This window comes from Salvelinus fontinalis, chromosome 10, assembly GCF_029448725.1.
Source record: "Salvelinus fontinalis isolate EN_2023a chromosome 10, ASM2944872v1, whole genome shotgun sequence".
Taxonomy (NCBI): Eukaryota; Metazoa; Chordata; class Actinopteri; order Salmoniformes; family Salmonidae; genus Salvelinus; species Salvelinus fontinalis.
The window spans coordinates 2,881,132-2,908,646 of NC_074674.1; the positions used below are offsets into that span (position 1 = coordinate 2,881,132).

General features: G+C 40.5%; 1 protein-coding gene across 3 annotated transcripts in view; it reads right to left on the reverse strand.

Annotated features, from left to right (window-relative positions):
- Positions 1 to 27,515, reverse strand: part of zbtb20 (zinc finger and BTB domain containing 20) — a 55,349-nt gene that overhangs the window by 12,685 nt on the left and 15,149 nt on the right. For all 3 annotated transcript variants that reach the window (XM_055935319.1, XM_055935320.1, XM_055935318.1), the window contains 2 exons: positions 16,696 to 16,881; positions 11,497 to 13,026 (listed from right to left, as the gene is read on the reverse strand). In XM_055935319.1, coding sequence (XP_055791294.1) covers positions 11,497 to 13,006 — 1,510 coding nt within the window. In that variant the 5' untranslated portion in view covers positions 13,007 to 13,026; positions 16,696 to 16,881. The remainder of the gene's footprint in view (positions 1 to 11,496; positions 13,027 to 16,695; positions 16,882 to 27,515) is intronic.

Here is a 27,515-nt window from a genome sequence, read left to right on the forward strand (position 1 = left end):
CAGTAAACCCAACACCTCAGTCCATGAACTCACTGTCAAGCAGCCATTGTTTATGGGCACCCTCATCCTCCAGTGTCTGATTCGTTACATTTGAATAGGCACCGATATTTCCCTCTGACTCATTAACATATTATCAGTGTATGAACTAGTATCTCAGTTTGAATATATTTTATAAACTAATCAAAAACAATATAATTTTAATTCATTCATTCTGCTCTTAAATGGCCCAATTATGAATTCAGGTCAAATTTGAACCCCTTCCAACATCCTGCTCGGTGCTGTCTTCCCTATTTTTTTTACTTTTAATATTTATGCACCAACCACCCACTGATACAACTTTAAAATGACAAATAGTACCGAATCAATGTGTGATATCTTACAGAACAAGCTTAATTGGCAACCATAAAGGGCATTATATATCACCCACTATAATGTAATCAAAAACATAATATCAGCTACATGATGCAGGTAGCCACAGTTCACTTTTCAATGTGACAGAGCCTTATAACTAATTTGTATAGATCAGTTGAATCTAAATCAGGGATTGACATTAAGGTAACCTAAAACAGATATTTCTGGTTCCTCCCCATTTTTTAAGTCAGGGGTGTCAAACTCCTTCCACTAAGGGCCTAGTGTCTGCGGGTTTTTGCTTTTTCCTTTCAATTAAGACCTAGACAGCCAGGTGAGGGGAGTTCTTTACTAATTAGTGACTAAGTACAAGGGAGGAGCGAAAACCCGCAGACACTTGGCCCTCCATGGAATGAGTTTGACACGTGGTTTAAGTGGAAGACAATTTATGACATTTCTGTGTGCAAACAGCTAGAGCCATAAAGTGCCATAAATTGTCTCTCTTTCACTTAAACAATTGGGAGGAACCAAAAATACATGTTTTAGGCTACTGGAAAGTTTGGTTGTTTTCACCTGACCAATGGGGAAACCACAGAGAAGGCTCAACTTGCCCAACTGCCATTCCTTCCATAAGGGAAGAAACCAGAAAGTTCACTTGCCTGGCCAGTAGGACAACCTTTAATGTCAATCCCTGAAAATCACTACTTCTTTCATGCACAGCAAACAAATATACTGTATAAAGGGAAAGGGGGATACCTAGTCAGTCGTACAACGGAATGCATTCAAGAAACTGAAATGTTTCTTCCGCATTTAACCCAACCCCTCTGAATCAGAGTTAGCCATCCATCCATCAAGAAATAGCCTATATACATCAAGCAACTAAACAAAATACACATTTATTAGGAGGGAATTCAAAAGGCTGATTGAGGACCTTTGTACTGAAGATGTTTGTTCTCTATGATTGTGTTGATGCTTTTCGTGTACAGATGTGAATATTGTTGTGTATATTGATGGGTATATTGATGTGTATAGTGTATATTGATGTGTATATTGATGTGTATAGTGTATATTGATGTGTATAGTGTATATTGATGTATATAATGTATATTGATGTGTATATTGATGTGTATAGTGTATATTGATGTGTACAGTGATGTGTATAGTGTATATTGATGTGTATATTGATGTGTATCGTGTATATTGAGGTGTATAGTGTATATTGATGTATATAATGTATATTGATGTGTATAGTGTATATTGATGTGTACAGTGATGTGTATAGTGTATATTGATGTGTATATTGATGTGTATAGTGTATATTGATGTATATAATGTATATTGATGTGTATATTGATGTGTATAGTGTATATTGATGTGTGCAGTGATGTGTATAGTGTATATTGATGTGTACAGTGTATATTTATGTGTATAGTGATGTGTATTGTGTATATTGATGTGTATAGTGTATATTTAAGCAATAAGGCTTGAGGGGGTGTGGTATTTGGTCAATATACACCGAGATGCGTCGTGCCAAAGAACAGCCTTTTGTAGTGGTATATTGACCATATATCAGAAACCCCAGAGGTGCCTTAGTTCATTTTTACATGTTTTGTTTGAGCTGCTTTTGAAAGCAAAAGTCAAATTGAAAACAGTATTGGTATTGTTGAATTCGATTTTCATGGTGGAAAAAGTAATACTTGAATTTGAATAAATTGTCATACTTGAGTAAAAGTAAAGATACCTTAACAGAAAATGACTCAAGTAAAAGTGAATGGCACCCAGTAAAATACTACTTGAGTAAAAGTCTAAAAGCATTTGGTTTTAAATATACTTGAGTATCAAAAGTAAATGTAATTGCTAAAATATACCTAAGTATCAAAAGTATAAATCGTTTCAAATTCCTTATATTAAGCAAACCAGACGGCACCATTTTGATTTTTTTACTGCCAGGGGCGCGCTGCAACACTCAGACATAATTTACAAATGAAGCATGTGTGTTTAGTGAGTCAGCCAGATCAGACACAGTAGGGATGACCAGGGATGTTCTCTTGATAAGTGTGTGAATTAGACAATTTCCTGTCCTGCTAAGCATTCAAAAATGTAACGAGTACTTTTGGGTGTCAGGGAAAATGTGTGGAGTAAACAGTACATCATTTTCTTTTTGAATGTAGTAAAGTAAAAATTGTCAAAAATATAAATAGTAAAGTACAGATACCCCCAAAAATTACTTAAGTAGTACTTAATTACTTTACACCACTGGTTTTCATAATAGCAAGCTAGCACGTCTGTTTGTTTGGTTACCACAGCTAGTAAACTTGCTAGCTACTTCAGTGGATGTTGAACACATGTCTACTGGCAAATTAACCTCATTTCTAGTGGCAAATGTCTGAAATTATAGCCATGGTATGAAAGGGAAAATCAACTCAGGACTTTTGGTTACTACATGATTCCATATGTGTTATTTCATAGTTTTGAATGAGTAGGTGTGACCAAACTTTTGACTAGTACTGTACATAAGGGATAATCAACAAGGGGCTATGTGTTCTATGGGAAATAATGCAACTCCATGGATGGTCAGTTCCACTCCGTGTCTTGGAACACACATTCCACCTCCTTCATTATTTTCCATAGAACGCATAGCCCCTCGTTGATAATCCCTTATGTACAGTACCAGTCAAGCGTTTGGTCACACCTACTCCTTCAAGGATTTTTCTTTATTTTTACTATTTTCTACACTGTAGAACAATAGTTTAGACATCAAACTATGAAATAACACATATGGAATCATGTAGTAACCAAAAAAGTGTTGAACAAATCATTTATATTTGAGATTCTTCAAAGTAGCCACCCTTTGCCTTGATGACAGCTTTGCACACTCTTGGCATTCACTCAAGCAGCTTCATGAGGTAGTCATCTGGAATTAATTTCAATTAACAGGTGTGCTTTGTTAAAAGTTAATTTGTGGAATGTAGTGCTGCATCAGATGACCTGGCCGCCACAATCACCCGACCTCAACCCAATTGAGATGGCTTGGAATGAGTTGGACCGCCGAGTGAAGGAACTCCTTCAAGACTGTTTGAAAAGCATTCCAGGTGAAGCTGGTTGAGAGAATGCCAAGAGTGTGCAAAGCTGTCACCAAGGCAAATGGTAGCTACTTTGTAGAATTTCAAATATAAAATATATTTTGATTTGTTTAACACTTTTTTGGTTACTACATGATTCCATATGTGTTATTTCATAGTTTTGATGTCTTCACTATTATTTTACAATGTAGATAGTCAAATAAAGAAAAACCCATGAATGAGTAGATGTATCAAAACTTTTGACTGGTACTGTATATTGATCTGTATATTGATGTGAATAGTGTATATTGATGTGTATAGTGATGTGTACAGTGACGTGTATATCGATGTGTGTATTGATGTGTATAGTGTATATTAGTTTGTATATTGATGTGTATAGTAATGTGAATAGTGTATATTGATGTGTATAGTGTATACTGATGTGTATAGTGTATATTGATGTTGTAACGATACTCTAAATCCTCCTCCTCCGACGAGGAGAGGAGAGAGGGATCTGAAGACCAATGTGCAGCGAGGTATGATGACATGATTTATTTAAGACACGACAAAACAACAAACACGACGTAGACAGAAAACGAACTATACTTGAATCAACTACAAAACAAATAAACGATGAAAACAGACCTGGACACGAACTTACATATAACGTGAAGAACGCACGAACAGGTACACGACTACACACAAACGCTACAGTCCCGTGTGGCACGAACATACATACAGACACGGAAGACAACCACCCACAAACAAACAGTGTGAAAACACCTACCTTAATATGGCTCTCAATCAGAGGAAATGAAAACCACCTGCCTCTAATTGAGAGCCATATCAGGTCACCCTTAAACCAACATAGAAACAGAAAACATAGACTGCCCACCCAAACTCACGTCCTGACCAGCTAACACATACACAAACTAACAGAAAACAGGTCAGGAACGTGACATAACCCCCCCCCTCAAGGTGCGTACTCCGAACGCACCACCAAAAGTCTAGGGGAGGGTCTGGGTGGGCATCTGACCACGGTGGTGGCTCCGGCTCCGGACGCTGTCCCAATCCCACCATAATAAATCCCCGCTTCTGTGTCTTCCTCAAGGTGGCGACCCTCGCCACCGACCTTGGACTGGGAACCCTAGACATGGGTCCCGCTGGATTTAGGGGCCGCCCCGGACTGAGGGACGGCAGCTCCGGACTGAGGGACAACACCGGACTGGCTGGCGGATCCTGGCTGGCTGGCTCTGGCGGATCCTGGCTGGATGACGGCTCTGGCTGGTCATGGCTCGCTGACGGCTCTGGCTGGTCATGGCTCGCTGACGGCTCTGGCTGGTCATGGCTCGCTGACGGCTCTGGCTGGTCCTGGCTGGACGGCTCTGAAGGCTGGTCCTGGCTGGACGGCTCTGAAGGCTGGTCCTGGCTGGACGGCTCTGAAGGCTGGTCCTGGCTGGACGGCTCTGAAGGCTGGTCCTGGCTGGACGGCTCTGGCTGATCCTGTCTGGCGGACGGCTCTAGCGGCTCCTGTCTGGCGGACGGCTCTAGCGGCTCCTGTCTGGCGGACGGCTCTGTAGGCTCTTGGCAGACGGGCGGCTTTGCAGGCTCATGGCAGACGGGCAGCTTTGCAGGCTCATGGCAGACGGGCAGTTCAGGCGCCGCTGGGCAGACGGGCAGTTCAGGCGCCGCTGGGCAGACGGGCAGTTCAGGCGCCGCTGGGCAGACGGGCAGTTCAGGCACCGCTGGGCAGACGGGCACACCTGTAGGGAGGAGACGGAGAGACAGCCTGGTGCGTGGGGCTGCCACAGGACCCACCAGGCTGGAGAGACCAACAGGAGGCTTGATGTTAAAAGGCACCTGAAGGACCGGGCTGTGGGGGAGCACTGGAGCTCTGGTGCGCAGCCTTGGCACCACTCCCCCAGGCTGGCATACTACTCCAGCCCGTACCCTCCAGAGTGCAGGCACAGGTTGAACCGGGCTGTGGATGAGCACTGGAGATCTAGTGCCTACTACGCGCACTTCTCCCTTAGGCTCCACTCCCACATTTGCCCGGTACGAGCGGAGCGTAGGCATAGGATGCACTGCACCCTCCCAGCGCCCCGGAGACACAGCACGCAGAGCCGGCGCAGGATACCCTGGACCGAAACTGCGTACCGGAGACCAGACGCGCTGAGCAGGCACAACACGCCCCGGCTGGATGCCCACACTCACTTGACACTTTCGGGGGGCTGCCCTATAGCGCACCAGGCTATGGGCACGCACTGGCGACACCGTGCGCTTAACCGCATAACACGGTGCCTGACCAGTGACGCGTTGCTTATAATAAGCACGAGGAGTGCGCTCAGGTCTGCTACCTGGCTTAGCCACACTCCTCTCTAGCCTCCCCCCAAAAAATTTCTGGGGTTGCCTCTCGTACCTGTCCCGCTGCCGTGCTGCCTCCTCATATCGCCGCCGCTCAGCACTCGCTTCCTCCAGCTCAGCTTTGGGGCGGCGATACTCCCCAGCCTGTGCCCAGGGTCCTTCTCCATTCAAGATCTCCTCCCATGTCCATGAATCCTGGGATTTCTGCGGTTGCTTTCGCTGCCCTTTTCCCCGCTGCTTGGTTCTGGTAATTTGGTGGGTGGTTCTGTAACGATACTCTAAATCCTCCTCCTCCTCAGACGAGGAGAGGAGAGAGGGATCTGAAGACCAATGTGCAGCGAGGTATGATGACATGATTTATTTAAGACACGACAAAACAACAAACACGACGTAGACAGAAAACGAACTATACTTGAATCAACTACAAAACAAATAAACGATGAAAACAGACCTGGACACGAACTTACATATAACGTGAAGAACGCACGAACAGGTACACGACTACACACAAACGCTACAGTCCCGTGTGGCACGAACATACATACAGACACGGAAGACAACCACCCACAAACAAACAGTGTGAAAACACCTACCTTAATATGGCTCTCAATCAGAGGAAATGAAAACCACCTGCCTCTAATTGAGAGCCATATCAGGTCACCCTTAAACCAACATAGAAACAGAAAACATAGACTGCCCACCCAAACTCACGTCCTGACCAGCTAACACATACACAAACTAACAGAAAACAGGTCAGGAACGTGACAGATGTGTATATTGTATGTAGGATGTGTGTCTATATTGACCTCTTGCACAGTGAGGAGGGTTGTTTGAGTGGCCCAAAAATCTCCAAGGATCACAGTTGGAGAATTGCAGACGTTAGTTGGGTCTTGGGGTCAGAAAGTCTCCAAAACTACAATCAGACGCCATATACATAACCACAAGTTGTTTAGGAGGGTTGCCATAAAAAAGCCTTTGCTGTCATCAAACAACAAACTCAGGCGCCTACAGTTTGCCAAACGTTACTGTAACTTTCAATGGGACCGGGTTCTATGGTCAGATGAGACCAAAATTGAGCGTTTTGGAAACAAACACCAGAGGTGGGTTTAGCGTAGAAAGAAAGATAGCCATACAGAAAAGTACCTCATCCCCACTGTGAAGTATGGTGGTGGATCTTTGATTTTGTGGGGCTGTTTTTCTTCCAAAGGCTCTGGACAACTTGCTAGGATACATGGTATCATGGACTCCATCAAGTACCAGTAGATATTAAATCAAAACCTGACTGCCTCTGCTAGGAAGCTTAAACTGGGCCGTGGTTGGATCTTCCAGCAGGACAATGATCCAAAGCACACCTCAAAAATCAACACTAAAATGTTTCACTGACCACAGAATCAAGGTTTTCCCATGGCCATCCCAGTCCCCTGACATAAACCCCATAGAAAACCTGTGGGATGAGCTAGAGGAGAGTCCACACGCGTGGACCTCGGAATCTGAAGGATCTAGAGAGTTTTTGTATTGAGGAATGGTCTCAAATCCCTTGCCATGTGTTCTCCAACCTCATTACGCATTATAGGAGAAGACTCAGAGCTGTTATCTTGGCAAAGGGAGGTTGCACAAAGTATTGAATGAAGGGGTGCCAATAATTGTGGCACACATATATTTGAGAAAAACATTTGTTTCATGATAATAATTGATCTATTTCAATTATTTTACTTTAATTAAAGGTCAGATTTTTGGGAATATTTTGAATGAAAGACCAAGAGGATAAACAATAAAGACAATTTTTTCACAGCCTGTTTTGCTCCTATTTACCAAGGCTCCCAATATTAGTGGAGGGTATATCAGTGTATCACATCAGTGTATAGTGTATATTGATGTGTATAGTGTATATTGATGTTTATAGTGTAGTGTTGTGTATATTGATGTGTATAAGGGAAAGGGGGATACCTAGTCACTTGTACATCTGAATGCCTTCAACTGAAATGTGTCTTCTGCATTAAACTCTCCGAATCTCAGAGACGCAGGGGGCTGCCTTAATCAACATCCACTGCCCCCAGGAAACAGGTTAACTGCCTTGCTCAGGGGCAGAACAACAGATTTTTACCCTGTCAGCTCAGGGATTTGATCCAGTAACAATGCTCTAACCACTAGGCTACCTGCCGCCCCAGCATATGCTGATGTGTATAATGATGTTTTTAGTGTATATTGATGTGTATAGTGTATATTAATGTGTAGAGTGTATATTGATTTGTATAGTGCAGATTTCTGTGTATATTTCTGTGTATATTGATGTTTATGGTGTATAATGGTTTGTTATTGATGTGTATATTCATGTATATATTAATGTGTTTAGTGTATAGTGAAGTTTATATTGATGTGTATAGTGTAGTTTATATTGGTTTATATATTGATGTGCATAGTGATGTGTATATTGATGTGTATAGTGTATATTCATGTGTACATTGATGTGTATAGTGTATATTGATGTGTATGTTGATGTGTATATTGATGTGTAGTGTTCAATGATGTGTATAGTGTATAGTGTATATTGATGTGAATATTGGTGTATAGTGATGTGTATAGTGTATATTGATGTGTATAGTGTATATTAATGTATATATTGATGTGTATAGTGATGTATATAGTGATGTGTATAGTGTATAGTATAAATTGATGTGAATATTGATGTGTATAGTGTATATTGATGTGTATAGTGATGTGTATAGTGTATATACATGTGTATATTGATGTGTATAGTATATATTGATGTGCATAGTGCATATTGATATGTATATTGATGTGTATAGGGCTGTATATAGTATATCGATGTGTATAGTGTATATTGATGTGTATATTATTTAATATATTGATGTGTTTAGTGTATAGGGATGTGTATATTGATGTGTTTATTGATTTGTATAGTGTAGTGTATTGTGTATATTGGTTTGTATATTGATGTGTATAGTGTATATTAATGTATATATTGATGTGTATAGTGCATGTTGATGTTCATTTTGATGTGTTTAGTTTATATTGCTGTGCAGAGTGGTATGTATAGTGTATATATATATCTGTGTATAGTGATGTGTATAGTGTTTAGTGAGGTGTATAGTGTATATTGGTTTGTATATTGATGTGTATAGGGTACATTGATGTGCATAGTGATGTGTATAGTGTGTATTGATGTCTATAGTGTACATTGATGTGAATATTGATATTTATTGATTGACTATATTGATGTGTATAGTCTATATTGATATGTGTATTGATGTGTATAGTGTCGTGTGTAGTATATATTGGTTTAAATATTGATCTGTATAGTGTATATTAATGTATATATTGATGTGTATAGTGTATTGTGATGTGTATATTGATGTGTATAGTGCATATTGATGTGTATAATGTATATTGATGTGTACATTGATTTGTATAGTGTATATTGATGTGTATAGTGTATATTGATGTGTATATCGATGTGTATAGTTTATATTGATGTGCATATTTATGTGTATAGTGTATATTGATGTGTATATTGATGTGTATAGTGTATATTGATGTGTATAGTGTATATACTGTACTGTACTGTACTGTCAAAGGTACTGGAGTCCTTAGTTAGTAGGCAGCTAAAGACCTACTTCCAAGAAAACAACATCTTAAATGGAATGCAATCAGGTTTTAGGTCTGGCCACAGCACTGTTTCAGCAACATTGAAGGTTTTAAATGACATCCACTGTGCTCTTGATAAGAAGTTACATTGTGTGTCTTTTTTCATTGATTTGTCGAAGGCTTTTGACACCATGGACCATGCTGTGTTAGTGCAAAGGTTAAAATGTTGTGGAATTACTGGTCATGCTCTAGATTGGTATATAATTTACCTATCAAATCGTACACAATGTGTAATGGTGGATGGTTGTAAATCTGAGTCCATAGAGGTGCGCTCAGGTGTTCCGCAATGTTCTCTTTTGGGCCTACTGTTGTTCATTTTGTATATCAACAACATTGGGGATCTTATTGAAACAGTGGATGTTCATTTTTATGCAGATGATACTGTTCTTTATTCAAGTGGTAGTTTATCTTTAGCTTTTGAAAATGCCCAAAGAGCATTTGACATCATACAACAGAATCTGTATGATTTAAAGCTGATTCTAAATTCAGGTAAAACAAAATGCATGGTATTTTCAAATGCCAGGCATGTTACAAATCATGTCATTGCTACATTGGCTGGACATACTATAGAGCAAGTTAAAGTGTACAAATATGTGGGTGTGTGGGTTGATGATAAGCTGAGCTTCACTGTGCATGTAGAGAACTTGATAAGGAAGCTCAAGCTGAAAATAGGATTTTATTATCGGCATAAGGCTTGTTTTTCTTTTGAGGCCAGGAAGGAGCTGGTACGATGTACATTACTGTCGGTTTTAGATTTTAGTGATGTTATATATATGCAGGCCTCAGCCACTACCCTGAGAGCACTTGATTCAGTGTATCAGGCAGCCCTCAGGTCCATTACAAATCAGAAACGTCTAACACATCATTGTGATCTCTACAGCGCTGTTGGCTGTTCGTCATTGACCTTGTGTAGGCTTAAACACTGGTATACACTGATTTATAAGGCCATATTGGGTAAAATGCCATTTTATCTCTGTTCTTTTTTAGTCAGGTCAGTAAATAAATATCAATTACGGTCCCATTCTGATTTGCTTCTAACAGTACAGTACCAAGAATTAGAACAGGTCATGGTAGAAATAGTTTTAGTTACTTAGCACCGTGGTCCTGGAATTCTCTCCTGAACATTTTAAAATGTCATGATCTAGTTTCGTTGGTGGAGTTTAAACACTTGATCGATGTATATATCAAAGAAGAGTGTAATTGTTTTTAGGCCAGCTGTTTTTAGTCAAGATGTTTGTGTTTTTAATGTAATATGTAATTGTTGTACTGTATGTGTGTTTATAGTTTTGTTTAATGTTGTGTTCCCCCTGCTGCTATTGGACCAGGTCTCTCTTGGAAAAGAGATTTTTACTCAATGAGAAAAAACCTGTATAAATAAAGGTAAAAAAAAAATATATATGTGTATCGTGTATAGTGTATATTGATGTGTATATTGATATGTATAGTGTATATTGATGTGTATATTGATATGTATAGTGTATATTGATGTGTATAGTGTATATTGATGTGTATAGTTTATAGTGATGTATATATTGATATGTATAGTGTATATTGATGTGTATAGTTTATAGTGATGCATATAATGATGTGTATAGTGTATATTGATGTGTATATTGATATGTATAGTGTATATTGATTAGTATAGTGTATATTGATGTGTATAGTTTATATTGATGTATATAATGATGTGTATAGTGTATATTGATGTGTATATTGATGTGTATAGTGTATATTGATGTGTATAGTTTATAGTGATGTATATAATGATGTGTATAGTGTATATTGATGTGTATATTGATGTGTATAGTGTATATTGATGTGTATAGTTTATAGTGATGTATATAATGATGTGTATAGTGTATATTGATGTGTTATTGATGCGTATAGCGATGTGTTTAATGTGTATTGATGTGTATAGAGGGCTCGTCTGTGAAAGAGACCTTGGTCTCAGCCTAGTTTAAAAACAATCCATTCCTACATCTAAACTAAAATAATTATTCATTGTGTTTGTGTCTTTTATGTTTGCAAATGTATAGGGAAATTATTTGAAACTCACCAGTGTGCACAAACATGTGTTTGACGTAGTTCTGTTTAGCAGTAAAGGTTTTAGTGCAGAGAGTGCACTCATAGGGCTTCTTCTCCCCCTGTCCCATCGAGGCCGCCTGTTGCTGTTCCCGCGCTGCCTGTTGCTGTACCGTCAATTGCTGAGGGAATGGGGGCATACTAGGGGTAGGCCCGGACACAAACTGGGGCTGCTGGCCTCCCATGGACTGCTGCAGGCTGAAGAGGAAGGGCTTGTTGTTGCTGGCCGACTGTGTGGGAAACAGAGTGGGCAGGTAGGAGTTGCCAGCCACGCCCATTACCTGGGTGTTGCTGGTCATGGTGAGTGGCATCCTCAGGTTGCTGGTGTGAGATTCGGCCTGACGCATATAGAGTAGGGCACTTGGCAGAGACTGGGCCATGATTGGGTTGGGCAGGGGCTGCAACATGTTACTGTCGCTAGTGCTGTGGGATGTGCCCCCTTCCTCCGTCTCATGAATCTGCTCTGGGGAGGAGTCATCGACCTCAATCTGCACTGGGGTCCCCTCTCCACCTACTTCCCTCCCAAAGCCCACGGGGTACTGGTGCTGGTCCACGGAGTCTGGCTCAGTACCAATGGAGGAGCTTACCCCTGAGTCAAAGCTTTCACCCTTCGGTTCAGTCTCCACACCCTCAACGTGGTCAGTGTCCTCTGTGCACTCATCCATACCATAGCAGCTGTACTCATCCTCTGCTTCCTGCTTTATGTGAATGCCTCCTGTCTGTATGCGTACCGGTCGGGGCTGCTTGCGGCAGTGGGTGGTCTCAGGGGTGGATAGGAAGCGTTCCATCTGCTGTGACCTTTCATGGATGCGGGTGATCCACGGCGGATCCTGGTCGTGCTGGTCCTTCTGCATGCTAAGGGCTGGGTCGTAGCTTGTTGTCATACTGGTTACGTAGTGGGAGCGCTCACGGGTTCCATTCTGCAGTGAGAGGCCCGAGTAGGAATACAGCGATGTGTACGCACGCTCAAGGCTCTGCTGGGACGTGGCCTGCATGTACCCTGACTCTGCATCGCTGCTGGGCCCAGAGGTGCCTGACTCAGGTGTGCCCCGGGGCGTCTCCTGCCCAGAGTCCCCTGGGTTGACAGGGAACCCCCCTGGACCGGCCAGGCCCACATTCTGGGACACGATGCGGGTGCACTCATCGATGACCGTCTTGATCTGCAGGATGCTGGCAGCAGTGAGGATCTGGAGAGCCTCCGATTGGGACACCCGCAGGACCCCGCTGTACATGAAGTCTATCAGCTTCTGGATGGACTGCACCGAGACCACCGAGGGGATCTCAATGTCACTGTAGCCCAGGAGAAGCTTGTCCTGGAAGAAGGGGCTCCCAGCGGCCAGCACGCAGCGGTGGGCTCGCAGCATGCTTCCATGGATCCGAACAGTCACGTCACAGAAGTGCCCGCGGTTGCGCTGCTCATTGAGGGTCTCAAGTACAGAATTGCTGAAGTTGTGGAGATTGATGTTATGAATGCGCTCGGTCATCCCCTTGCAACAGATGTCACCTGGACACAGGAGAAAAAAAGGCTTAATGTTTTAAATAATTAATAAACCTTTAGAAAGTCAAAATGTGGTCCACATGATGAGCACTATCTAATACAAAAAAAATGATAATGATTATCAAATACATTTTAAGATGAAACATAGCTGCACTGCAGGGACATAATCAGGATATTTAGCACAGAAATGCCAAGTTTAATCAATTTCAACAAATGACCTTCTCCATCCACCCCATGTGCTTTCCTCACATTTCAGTGGTCATCTTATTTTCATAAGATGTTGGCATTTGATATTGAAACAATCAAATTAGTCAAGGTAAACTAGCTAGCTGGTTAGTAGTTGGATGAATGTCTGCACAAAACTGCACAACAAAGGATCTGTAGCGTGATAGAGCGAAAGAGACAATCAAGATGGATCCCCATCTCATTAGTTTTGTTCCCATCTTACAAGTCTGGTGGTAGATTTTCTCTGAGACTCTAAACCCCCAGTAGGTGGTGCTCTGGGTTTAAACTAATAGGCTTAGTTTATCAGCCGTCCACCTGCGTGCTCAGTGATGGTGCTCCCTAACTATCTTACCTCTGCTCTCCCAGTGATGGTGCTCCCTAACTATCTTACCCTCTGCTCTCCCAGTGATGGTGCTCCCTAACTATCTTACCTCTGCTCTCCCAGTGATGGTGCTCCCTAACTATCTTACCTCTGCTCTCCCAGTGATGGTGCTCCCTAACTATCTTACCCTCTGCTCTCCCAGTGATGGTGCTCCCTAACTATCTTACCCTCTGCTCTCCCAGTGATGGTGCTCCCTAACTATCTTACCCTCTGCTCTCCCAGTGATGGTGCTCCCTAACTATCTTACCTCTGCTCTCCCAGTGATGGTGCTCCCTAACTATCTTACCCTCTGCTCTCCCAGTGATGGTGCTCCCTAACTATCTTACCTCTGCTCTCCCAGTGATGTTGCTCCCTAACTATCTTACCTCTGCTCTCCCAGTGATGGTGCTCCCTAACTATCTTACCTCTGCTCTCCCAGTGATGGTGCTCCCTAACTATCTTACCCTCTGCTCTCCCAGTGATGGTGCTCCCTAACTATCTTACCTCTGCTCTCCCAGTGATGTTGCTCCCTAACTATCTTACCTCTGCTCTCCCAGTGATGAGGCTCCCTAACTATCTTACCTCTGCTCTCCCAGTGATGGTGCTCCCTAACTATCTTACCCTCTGCTCTCCCAGTGATGGTGCTCCCTAACTATCTTACCTCTGCTCTCCCAGTGATGGTGCTCCCTAACTATCTTACCTCTGCTCTCCCAATTTTGGGACATTACACAAATTAAGCTGGTATTTGCGCCAGAGTCATTTGCTAAAATTTGGTCTGACAATGTTTAGGCCCCCCTCATGAATGGATTTGTGGCTGCCCTGAACACAAACTGTACCTGAAACTCATATCTACAAATTGGCTAAACAAATCTTCAAAGTTAGCTCCATTTTATTCCAAGCGTAACAGTATTGCTCTCAATTCATGCAATGTTAAAGCTCCTCTTAGACATCTAAATGTAGTATTAACAAAATGCTACAAAGACAATATACAACTTGTTGACTTGTTGAATAATGCTTGACTTTTCTAGCTAACATTTGAAGATCAGTTGAAAAAGACTGGATATGACAATGAAAGACAATGGCATCCAATAGCTTTGTCATTCCACACATGGAATCTAAATTAATTAAATTGGTTTTCTACCATTTCACCATAATAACATATTTTATTAACCACTTTGATAGCAGAACAAGTATCAAATCACTAAATATTATTTATCATTAGCCCTCCAGCAAACAGCCTCTACATTATACTGTCCTTAAAAAAACATGAATGGCTTTTCTGTAAGACTGAACACCTGTTCATACAACCGTATATGTTTTACATAATTTCATTCATCCACATAACCCACACCCAGAGCACAGGGGTTCTTGAAACCACGGCTATTATACAGTACCTCCCCCTTTACCCTCTGGGTTCATACTGCACACACACACACACACACACACACACACACACACACACACACACACACACACACACACACACACACACCACACGTTTATTCTTATAGCATCTGACCCCCTTTCACTACTATCACCCTTGTAATTATCATATGCAATAGCAGTAAAACTATAATTAAATCAGACTTCTCTCCTATGCAATCGTAAAGGAAAGTTGGCATGATATACAATATATTCCACAAATCTAACAACGTAGATTGATTATATTCCATATAAACGGTCTTTATGCAAAAGTGTATAAAACATTCGCAATTTGAATTACATTCATCAAAAACTCCTATACCAACAATACAGTGCAGCTTTGACGTCAAGAAAGGAACAACCAGCTGGTGGCTTTGGTGATGGAGGCTAATCGGGTAAGTAGGTACTAAAGTGCCCAAAGAGTTTTGTCATGTTATCTTGTTAGTAGATTATAAAAAATTAAGATAGCCAGCTATCTAAGTGCACCGGGTCTTGCAAAACTAACTGGCCCACTCAGATCTAACATGGTGTTTGGGGATGGAATAAACTAACTAGCTAGCTAGCTAGCAAGCAAGCTACAACAACCCCATCAACACTGTCCGTTTTGCAGAAATGAATGGTCAAATACCAATCGGATTAACGTCATTATTTATTTCAAGGTAGGTCTTTATTTTAGCTGAACTGCCTGATCTTTCTTGGCCGATATAACTTGCAGGATATCATGGTAGCCAATGTTTGTGTTAGCCATTATACCTGGATTTACTGTTACTGCTGCTCAAGTTAGCATGTGGCTATCTATAGCTACCATTAGCCAACAGTTTTAGCCAGTTTGGTTATAGACTTTCAATGTCTACTATGATGGTAAAGGTTTATCTTGATTTTGTGTAACAGTATGAGAAATGCTGGACTTGGTAGGATGGGGGTCCTTACCATCTTATGTGGACAGTGGCTTCACTCCTGCTATGTATTCACTTGTGTCCTTCTCTTAAAATCACTTTTCCGAACGCTTTTCCGACATGACCTCGGTCAAATTCGGATAAAATATAAATTTCTCTCAAAATACAAATGTAAAGTGATATGTCGTACTGGGACATTTAGTTGGAAGGATGAAATCAATCCGAATGTTTAACAGCAACCTAATTCTGCAATCTTCCCTTTAATGTTAAACACAATCATCACGATCTTCCTAGATAATGTATAATGTATATTCATGGCCATGCCTTGCTTTTAGGTCACCTTTGACCATCTGCCAGAGAAAATAAAAGCCTTGAATCTACAGTATGTCTATTTACTTTAATGTTTTATATAAGACTTGCTATCAAAACCAAGGGAAGAACTAATGAGCACCATTTAGTTTTATTTACTCTTGGGAACCCAATTGATCGAAAGCATTATAATATATAAAAACTGAAAGAAAAAAAAAGAAAACAAACATCCTCTAATCACAGCCATTAGGCTTAATACAATCAGAAAGAGAAAAATGGGATGACTGCAACATGCCGTGACAGCAGGACAGCTTCGGTAAATATTTATAAAACCATATTGAATGTCTGTTAATAAATGACAAACACACATATGTAGCTAGAGATACCGTGGCCAGAGTAGCCTAACTACCGAAAGACTGACCAACTGACCGACCAACTGACCAACCACAGAAATATACTCACAGTCAGATGACTCTTTGTTGGGAAGATGTGTGTGAGGCTGGTGATGAGGCACAGGGTACACTGCTACAGGTTGCTGGTGAAGGTGGCTATGGAAAGACCAGTCCTAGGCTGTCCCTTCAGTCCTCTCTGCTGCCACTATCATAGGTCGCTCTGCCACAGGGCCACAGTGGTCTCTTCAATACCACCCTGGGGGAAAAAGAGAGAATTCATAAATCAACATGTTCATTCTGAGAAAGAAATGTGTAGGTGTCTAACCTTCATACATAGATAATGAAGTGAGCAATGCAATCTGGATGTGTTATAATTTAACTCCAAGGTAAAGAGTGAGTGGACCTTCTAGACCAATTTAGGGCAGTTTACTCTAGTGGACATTTGACCGCCAATTATATGTCAAGGTTAGAAATCATATGGTCACAGGGCCAAATCTCTTTTCAGTCGTTATCTAAACTACTGGTCAGTGAACCACACCCTGCAAAGGAGATCCTTCCACATTCCAGTCTGATTTACCCACAAAGATATTATACTCCTCATACTGTATCATATTTTCCCGTTCTGAATAAAAGTACAAAGGTCAAAGGCTATATACATATGTTCAAGATCTCATAGATTTATCAGAAAAGCATTGAGAGAGACCAGGAAATTCTACAACATGCCTTGAGAGGGCCTAGAAGACTCAGGAGCTTGATTTATTTGAATAAACGGTTGCAACAATGGCGAAAGGATTGTTCTCCAATACAAAGGACCCCAACAGTGTGTGTGTGTGTTGTATATATGTGTGTGCCAAGGCAGTACTGAATGTGATTTCAAATGTATGTTTATTTATTTATTTATTTTTACTCCTTTTTCTCCCCAATTTCGCAATATACAATTGGTAGTTACAGTCTTGTCCCATCACTGCAACTCCCGTACGGACTCATGAGAGGCGAAGGTCGAGAGCCATGCGTCCTCCGAAACACGACCCCGCCAAGCCGCACTGCTTCTTGACACACTGCTCGCTTAACCCGGAAGCCAGTCGCATCAATGTGTCGGAGGAAACACCGTACACCTGGCGACCGAAGTCAGCATGCATGCGCCTGGCCCGCCACAAGGAGTCGCTAGAGCGTGATGGGACAAGGACATCCTGGCAGGCCAAACCCTCCCCTAACCCGGACAACGCTGGGCCATTATGTGCCACCTCACGGGTCTTCCGGTCGTGGCCGGCTGCGACACAGCCTGGGATCGAACCCGGGTCTGTAGTCAAATGTATTATAAAACATATTTTGATTTGTTTAACACGTTTTTGGATACTACATGATTCCATATGTGTTATTTCATAGTTTTGATTTCTTCACTATTATTCTACAATGTAGAAAATAGTAAAAATAAAGAAAAACCCTGGAATGAGTAGGTGTGTCCAAACATTCTTGAAGAAACACAAAAAGGCATATAACTACACCCAGGGTGTGATTCTCAGGTTTACAGAGACTCTAAGCCATACATATGTGTGCATGGCTATAAACTGTCAAAGGCCAACTGTAGACGATGTGAGCATCCCCAGGTTTGTACTGTAGGTCCTCACAACTGTTCACAAAATGGAGGAAATTTCCATATATCAAATTCAAATAAATCTGATTATATCATGAAATTTCCTAAAGGATAAATACCCATATTTGCTTTGAACCGTTGCATTGTGGTTTCCTCTTTTTGATGGTGGACAGTGCCTATAGTACAATACAAACAAATTTCTTCCTATTTTTTTTGTCTTCCCTTTTCTTGCCATGTGTCTTTCATCTATTGCAATCTATTTACTGAATGATCTTCATGAATATGATCATACACTATACTGTAGGAATATCATGTATTTGGTATTTTATTCGGATCCCCATTAACTGTTGCTGAAGCGACTTTTCCTTGGTTAAAGCACTAAGCTTGATTAAACTGTAAACATTAGTAGAGAGGGTAACCAACAACCATTTTAATCATTCCAAGGAACCTTTAAAATATTTGACTCTGGGAAAATGTACTGGCATCAAGTAAAACAACTTGTATTAACTTTAAGAGCGAATAATCAAAAGGTAATGACTGCAACAGACAAACAAGACATGGCATGTGACGGTAATGAATACTGAATTGTCTCCATAAATGCTTTATGTCATTTATCTATTCATCAGATTTATTCTCTGCTTTTGGTTATCTTTCCCAGTCTGCTCTGAGCATAGATATTTATTTTTCTAAAAAGGGCTTTATTTATCCTTGCATACTTTCCATTGTATTAGTAGGCCTATGCCTCTGGCAGACCAGCCAGATTAATGTAATTAAACACTGCTTTGTATAGATGTAGGATCTTAATTTGAGCCAGTATGCTACAGCAGGAGGGGTTGTAGGGGTTGATAGGAAAGTTATCCTGCAACAGGGTGATCAAATTAAGATCCTACATCTGTAGATGCACAGAAGCAGTCAAATACAACCTTTGGAAAAACAAAATATCATAAACTAAGAAAACACAATGTAACGTACAACCAGGGTTCCAAAACGTTTCTTCTGCTGTCCACATATGATAAACCTTTTAGGCTCCATGTAGAAACCTCTGTGGAAAGGGTTATACAGTACATGGAACCCATATGGGTTCTACCTGGAACCAAAAAGCTTTACCTGGATACATGCAGTGCTCCATTGCGAAAGAGATTCTTAGTTTCAATGGGACTCCCTGTTAAAATAAAGGTAAAATAAAGAAATGTGGACCTCTTCAACCTGTTTCCTAACAACCAAATGCATGTGGTTACACCACAGAAGATTGACATACTATGCCAATAGTTGTGTTCCCCGCCATGAATAATTTTTGTTTCTCTATTGTTTTATCGAATTATAGTTTGAGGCACAGTAAATATAGCTATAAGCATGTGTTGCTGTTTGTTTTCCATATTGGACAAAATGGCACCATGTTTCCATAACGAGCCACTGCTGTGGTTTTAGGTCAAACAGCTCAACAGAAACAAGCCTTGGTTAGCCTCACTAACTACACCACCAGCCATATTATTTTAATATAGGGACTTTGCAAAACACCTTCCAATGATGCTAAGAACTAAGTCTGAAGCCATTGCTATTAGGGATGTAACAAGTGGCCCATTTTTCTTAAGTTTAAACTGCAATTTTTGTATTGGGTTTCTTTTAAAACCATAAGAAAAAAACATACAATTCCACGTCAATTCACAATGCAGAATAATGGTCCTATTACGTATGTAAGACCACTAGTGCTGGGCAATGAAGTTATATCTACCACAACCCTTTACAGACATAGAACACTGCTACAGTAGCATGTCAATAATTGATCACTTTTAAGACAATTTCAAAAAGTGCAGCATCAGAAGCATCTGTAACTTTTCAGAGAGTAGAATTCTGCCCTGGCATATAATGTTCTATTGTTTCCCTGACAACAATAAATGTTGCTGATTGATGTTCAGCTGTGTTGTTTATGTTTTCTTTATGGTAAGTTATGGTAACTTTAAAGTACTTTTTTAGGAAAGAGTGGTCTGTGCTCAGGCAGCAGGCAGGCTAGGATTGACAGGTCTGGTCGCTTAGTGATGAAAGTTAGTCCCGCTTCAGAAGCAGCGTTACTTTACAGACAAGTAAAATGCCGTTCATGTCTCCAGAGAAGGTTTTGTGTCAGCGTTTAAGAAGCCGTAGTGTTGCCTGCCCTAACAGGCAAGCAAACATGCCGTAGCCGGGGCGCTTTCAAGGGGCCACATACCATTATATCTGAAAAGGGTAATTGATACAGGCTACAGTATACCGGTAGCCTACTGTAATTTCATATTATGAGACAAAAACACCCCCACCCACTCTGTAACGAAGAGTAGCCTACACCGTGCTCGCTAGACTGGCCCGAATATACTGTATCAGTTCATGAATAGCCTAAGCTAGGATTTTCTACACGCAACAGACCGAAGACTGAACACACACTAGTGTCATTCACGAAAAGAAAGAGCAGGCTGGCCAGCATGAGGGAGAGAGAGGAGGGGCAGACAAAACCGTGTGCATATGTCTTGGTAATATGCATCTCGCAATGTCTTAATTGTATTGCATGCCTCGCAAATTCACCAAAGTAGCTTAAAGTTTGCCTCTTCCTCTCTGGTTTTATTTAAATTAGACAACTTTCCCCAGGCCTTTATAGCCATATAGTCTAGTTAGGCTATAGCACGGAAAATCATGTTTTGTGATAACTGCACTGTGATTTTAATTATGTGGGGGAAAAAACATTGTTTTTCGGTTAGGGATTTTTCTTAACGTTAAGGATCCTAACTCCATTTAAACGTTTAAATGTTCACACCCCTAATTGCTATGCAACTGAAAAGATTTTGAGTGTTGCGTGGCAACAGCTGGAACAAACCAACGCAACACCCTAAATTGTCTTCTGACCCCTAATAATCCATACAATCACAATAAGATCCCAGCAGCTACCCTTGCGGTCCCCTGATAAAGTTTAATGTGTAAGCACACTTGCCAGGACCGTAGTCACTGGTTAACCTTCTATGTGCGTACACTGCCTATACAGTATGCCCATTGCCCAACACTGAGCAACTAAATGTCAGACCTATTCCTATAGAATTTGAATTCAAGTACAATAGTACATTCTATAATAAAGAACACCATAGAGATGTACCATTCATCACACACACACATACACGCACAGTATGCACTCTCTCACTCACTTTTAACTTGTAAAAAAAATAATAGAAAGAACATTAAGGGGCCTTTTTCTAGTTATTTTTTAAAAGTGTCACAAACTGCTGAAATCAAGAGGGAAATTTCACTAGTTTACAAAAGCCAGTGAATGCAGGTTAATTAGTGTGTTAACGTCAGGTTAGTGTCATTCCATGGTAACCTGATGACAAAGGCCTCTCCAGGGCCAGTTTTAGACAACACAAGCATATTTACTTCCTCCCTGGTCTCAGTTGCAATCTAGACATGTAAATCCACCTGCCTGAGCGTTGAAGTGAGGTGAATAGGGGCACAAAGGAGCAGACTAAGGGAAGCAGACTTCTGCTGCCCAGACTGCCACTCACAACAGTGATTCCATTTTAGCTGTGACACAGTGGGTGAGCAGCAGCCAGCTCCTACCTGCAGTGAATGCTAATCAGTCCAGGGGTCTCCCTCCTCCCTCCCCTGCCTTGGACGAAAGGGGCTGATGATGATCCTTCAAAATTAATTAGATCCTTTTTGGAGGCAGCCATTTTCTTCCACTACTTATGCCTCTGCCAAATCTGTATCATTTTGTATTTTCATCCCTGTTCAGAGGGAATCAAACTATAGTATTATAATGCATTTATGTGTCTGATATTGATCTTCCCCAAGCCTTTCCACAGCTCTCCCTTTCTCTTTCTCTCGCTCTCTCTCCCTGCACTGCACTGTGTCCCTCTCTGTAGAGTTAGCTGTCAATAAGTCCCCAGAGGTCAGTTCGTCTGCTAGAAATCAGACACAATGCTCCAGACTGCCAGTGCCATGCCCTGCTGCCACAACAAAGACCACAGGAGAAAAAAAAGGAGGAGAGAAGGGAAGAGAGCAGCATCACCAGTCTGACTTCAGGTTAATCAGAGCTGCCTAGCCTGCCTTAATTAGTTGGCAACCTCATGAAGAATACTGCGCCAAATTTGGAAATCAGTTTAATCTAGGGGGAAAATGAAAAGAAGGTGGGGGTGCGGGATGGGGTTGAGGACAGAGATGAGAGGCGGGTTTGTGAAAGGAGACGATGTTAGCCATGTGAATAATATACATCTTGAATATGCAAATGTGACTTACAATACACACCACAAGCATATATTTTCTCCTTGATACATGTGAGCCTACAGAGGGATTTTAATGGAAACGAACCAACCCATTTGTTTCCTTGGGCGTTGAATAATCTGTGATGTGTATTGTGTTGTGCATACTGTACCATTCAGAAGGATATTCTGGCCTATTCTGATTCTATTTAGTGTTAACAGCAAACAGACATTAACGCAGCATGCAGTGTTTTGCTACTTTTTGTTGTGGCACATGAATACTATCAATAACTGTAAAGTAAAAGGAAATCGATCAAATCTGTAAAAACAATCTGGTTCAACCATCATTTCATCACAATTGTTATTTCTACTGCCAAAAATTAAGCATACAAAATGGGTCAGCTTTCAACACTTATGAATGGTAGGGTAAGTATTTGACCACTGACGAAATTGCCCCAAAAACTTTTTCACACCAGATGAAATAATTATAGTCACAAATGTCATAAGAGTAGCAAATGTGATCTAGACTTTTTTTCCTGTTACATTATTGTTGCTGTCACTGAGGTACAGTTTGACAGAGGTCAAACCCAGTAGCAGCAGGCTTATTGTTTCATCACAGCCTTTCTATAATTTCACATACATTCCAAAATTATTTGAATAACTTGAATAACAAAATACACATAGGTCTACATCTATTAATTCACCGCAGGGAGCTACATTGCACCAATTTGTATACCACATCTGAACAATTTGTATACCACATCTGAACAATACTGCAAATGCCACTCTGATCTGAATAAATTATTGGCAATTGAATGTTCAGTTCTCTCCCAGCAACATTCTGTTGGCTAATTAAATTAATGAGCAATATACAGTACTACATCTCTTACTACAGTTGAGTGGTTTAAAATCAAGCCCTTGTGCTATTAACTATAAACATGAAAATGACCTGATAATACACTCAATGCACCCATACTGGAAAACAACAACTCAATCTCAGCTTTTAATTGATTAACCTTTGGTCTGCATATGAACTCTGATGTCAGAAAATCCATCAAGCAACATTAACAAAACACCTACACACAGCTTCAAATATATAAAAATAGCCCCAAATAAGGCCACATTGTCGTGATGTGCTGTGTAGTCTAACATTCCTTACAAATGTTTCTAATTTGAATAACGTGTTGGCCAAAACGAAGTTGAAACATACACGATTGGCATGTTTATAAAGGTATAGTAATTGGTACAGTACGTGCCAATACTACAGGCCATTTAAGTCAAAGCAATACCACCACTCAAAACATGAGAATGATTTCATAAATGATAAATGAGATGATTGCCGCCCCCGCCCCCAACAAAAAGAGGGTTCGGTAATGATTGCCCCCGCCCGACCCCTGAGGGTTAGGTAATGAATGCCCCCGCCCGACCCCTGAGGGTTAGGTAATGTTCTAATCTAAGGTCATCTTACTCAATTGTTAATGTTCTTTGGTCATTTGAGTCTTTGAAAACAATGTATAGCTTCAAAAATTGTTTAAAATTATCATTAGCACTGTCAATCCATGCATATCTATGAATGTCACAGCGGTTACATGTCCCTGGTCCATCCCTCAGATTACCAAACGAAGGCAGGGTGAGGCTGTTGATATGACTGACTAAAATTACAACAAAATGTTTGGTTAGGAACTCACCAAACATTGTAGAAAGCTAATGCCATAGCATCTCAGAAATGAAAGCACTACTGAGAAGTTACATTATGCATCAATCTATAACATACATTAGAAGAGATGTTGCCTTAAATGAAAGGTCCCATTTGGTTGTGACATACAGTGCTTTCAGAAAGTATTCACAACCCTTGACTTTTTCCACATTTTGTTGTGTTACAGCCTGAATTTAAAATGGATTACGTTGAGATTTTTTTTGTCACTGGCATACACACAATACCCCATAATGTCAAAGTGGAATTATGTTCTTCGAAATTTCTACAAATTAATTACAAATTAAAAGCTGAAAAGTCGTGAGTCAATAAGTATTAAATAAGTATTCAACCGAGATCCTGACAGGTGCATGGATACCAACGTTCAGAGTGGGGGAAACCCCTGTGCACATAATGCAGCTCCTTAGCTAAGGCTATTCTTCTTTGTCTATGGCACTTTCGTAGCTATCCGGTACAATTGTACATGCCCTGCTAGTATTAGCATAGCGGCTAAGTGTGACATGTTTTCGTATGGGAAATGCTAACAATCCAGCGTCTTAGTAATGAGTGTCTTCGACGTAGCCACACAAAATGTGCATCCCAAAATGTTTAACGTACGTAAGTCTTTAAAGGTCGTTGAAGCAAAATATGTTTTTGAGATAATGAGAAACTTATCTACTGATCACCACATGGACACAGTTTCCCATGATCTTGAGATAACAAAGGTAAAGAGTAGTTTGTTTGAATGGCCATATTAAAAGACTTCAGCAGTGATGTCAAACCAGGGGGCAGTGTAGCCACATTTTTTATTTAACTAGGCAAGTCAGTTAAGAACAAATCCTTATTTACAATGACAGCCTCCCCCGCCAAATCCTAACCTGGACAATGCTGGTCCAATTGTGATACAGCCTGGAACTGAACCAGGGTCTGTAGTGACGCCTCTAACACTGAGATGCAGTGCCTTAGACCGCTGCGCCACTAGGGAGCCCAATGTGACTTGCTACTCAAGCACAAAGTGGACGTAAGCGTTCTTCTTGATCAACTTGTTCCTCCACATGCCAACCCCACTATTGAATAGGACTAATTCAGTGGTGTAAAGTACTTAAGTAAAAATACTTGAAAGTTATATTTAAGTAGTTTTTGGGGGTATCTGTACTTTACTATTTATATTTTTGACAATTTTTACTTCACCACATTCCTAAAGAAAATGATGTACTTTTTACTCCACTAATTTTATCTGACACCCAAAATAACTTGTTACATTTTGACTACTTAGCAGGACAGGAACATTTTCTAATTCACACATTTATCAAGAGAACATCCCTGGTCATCCCTACTGTCTCTGATCTGGTGGACTCACTAAACACAAGCTTTGTTTGTAAATGATGTCTGATTGTTGGAGCATGCCCCTGGCTATCCGTCAATTAAAAATAAAAGGATGCTGCCTGGTTTGCTTAATACAAGGAATTTGAAATGATTTATACTTTTACTCAAATAGGACAATTGGTTACTTGTTCCACCACTGGACTAATTCCCAGCACAAAGATTACTAGACCAAGCTACGTAGTAGGCTACATGAGATATGTGAACAGGGCTGCTGTACATTTAATTTGAACGCTCTTACTTGCGATGGATATATTGCTGCATTCATGTGCTATCGGAATTATCGGATTACCAGTCTGACGTTGAAAAATTGTTCACGTGAGCTTCCAAGTCGGAAATAGAAGTGGGAGAATCTGGTATCATCTTTGTGCTCCTAGTTTACAAGTCGTGACGTTTCATGATAAGATAGATAATTCATTAACCAACCTCAGCTAGCTGGCTAACTCACTGTTATTGTCAATCTCATTGATCCAAAATCATTCAGACTTCAAAAGTACTTCAACACAATGAAGTCCTATGAATAACTTAATAACTTAAAATTACACCCGGAAGCGGATAAGTCTGTATTGCTGAATTATTTTCCGTAATTACAGTCTCCAATCCACCATTACTGTATGGTTAATTTGCTCAAATTTGGTAGATAATAGCTGATTTTGCTGTTTTTTCCAACAATGACCAATGCAAATGTTGGCTGTTTGCAAGAAAAACAAGATAAAGGTACAGAACTCATCGAAAATATTGAAAATACTCAAATGATTACATGACACAGATAGACTATTGTAGTAAATTATTCCTTTAAAAGCACATAGATTAGGTCGGAGTTCGACCAAAATGAGCATCTATATACTGACAAGTGACTGGAATAAATTTCCGCAAAGGCAGAAAGCAGGCGGGAGGTGGCGGGAATATTTTGCCAATGAGAGGGCAAATTCGCATGTGAACAACAGGCACAACAACAAGCACAAAGTTGCAACCTAAAAATGTCAACTTCTATTTGATCAAATAAGCTTCATGTAGCAAATTAGCAATTACATTTTCTGATGACAGAATTTGACACTCTCCCACTGACCTGCATACCAAAAAATCCCCACTTCTACTTGATAACGGTTTATTTTCATGATGGAAAGATTTTGGGGTGAAGTCAGCCCTCTTGCTTCGCCTCTTCCTCTCTGGCTTCCCCAGAATCTCCACATTGCCACCTATCAAAATGTATCTACATTAAGGCTACTGTTTATTTGTGTATTTCACACTATGTTGGGGTAAAAATCTGATAATAATGCGTGTATGGTTGTCGTCCCCAATACCTGCATTATACATAAAAAAGGGTGCAACTTCCACCAATCGATTTCAAGCTTATCCAAACGGTAGTTAGCATTTAGCACAACAACAAAAAACACCACCCAAAATGGACAACATCTAAATTTCATGCTGCAAAATATATCCAAATCGGATTTTAGTAACCACATTCAGATTTGGGTTCAATTACTATTTAGGGTATTTCATAGACATTTTGGTATAAGTATTTTGTTGTTTCTTCTTTGAAAATACAAGTAGTTGAATATTGGATTGTATTTGTAGATACACTTGGAAAGTATTGGCATATTTGAAAAAACTCAAATACACAGACAAGTGTATTTTCAAATATAAATATTTAAATACTACATGCATTTGAACCCAGGTCGGTTTGCTCCTAGGGGTATTTGAAATAAGTATTTGGAAATAAGTATTTGAAAATCGTTTTGGCTATTTATAGAAAGTTATTTGAAAATATTTTCAAATACTTCAAATAGAGGTAGTGAGGTAGCTCAGTGGCAGTCGGTGCCTTTCAAAATAAGGAAGGACAAAAAAATTTGTTCATGAGATTGGCCTTATTTCTATTACAGCATATTTATATTATTCCATTCACCCAGTTCAATGTAACATCGATAGGTTTAGGCTATTACATGATACTCAAATTTTCCCTTTACACATCATGAAGTTTCTACAACCTAGCCTATGAATGAAAG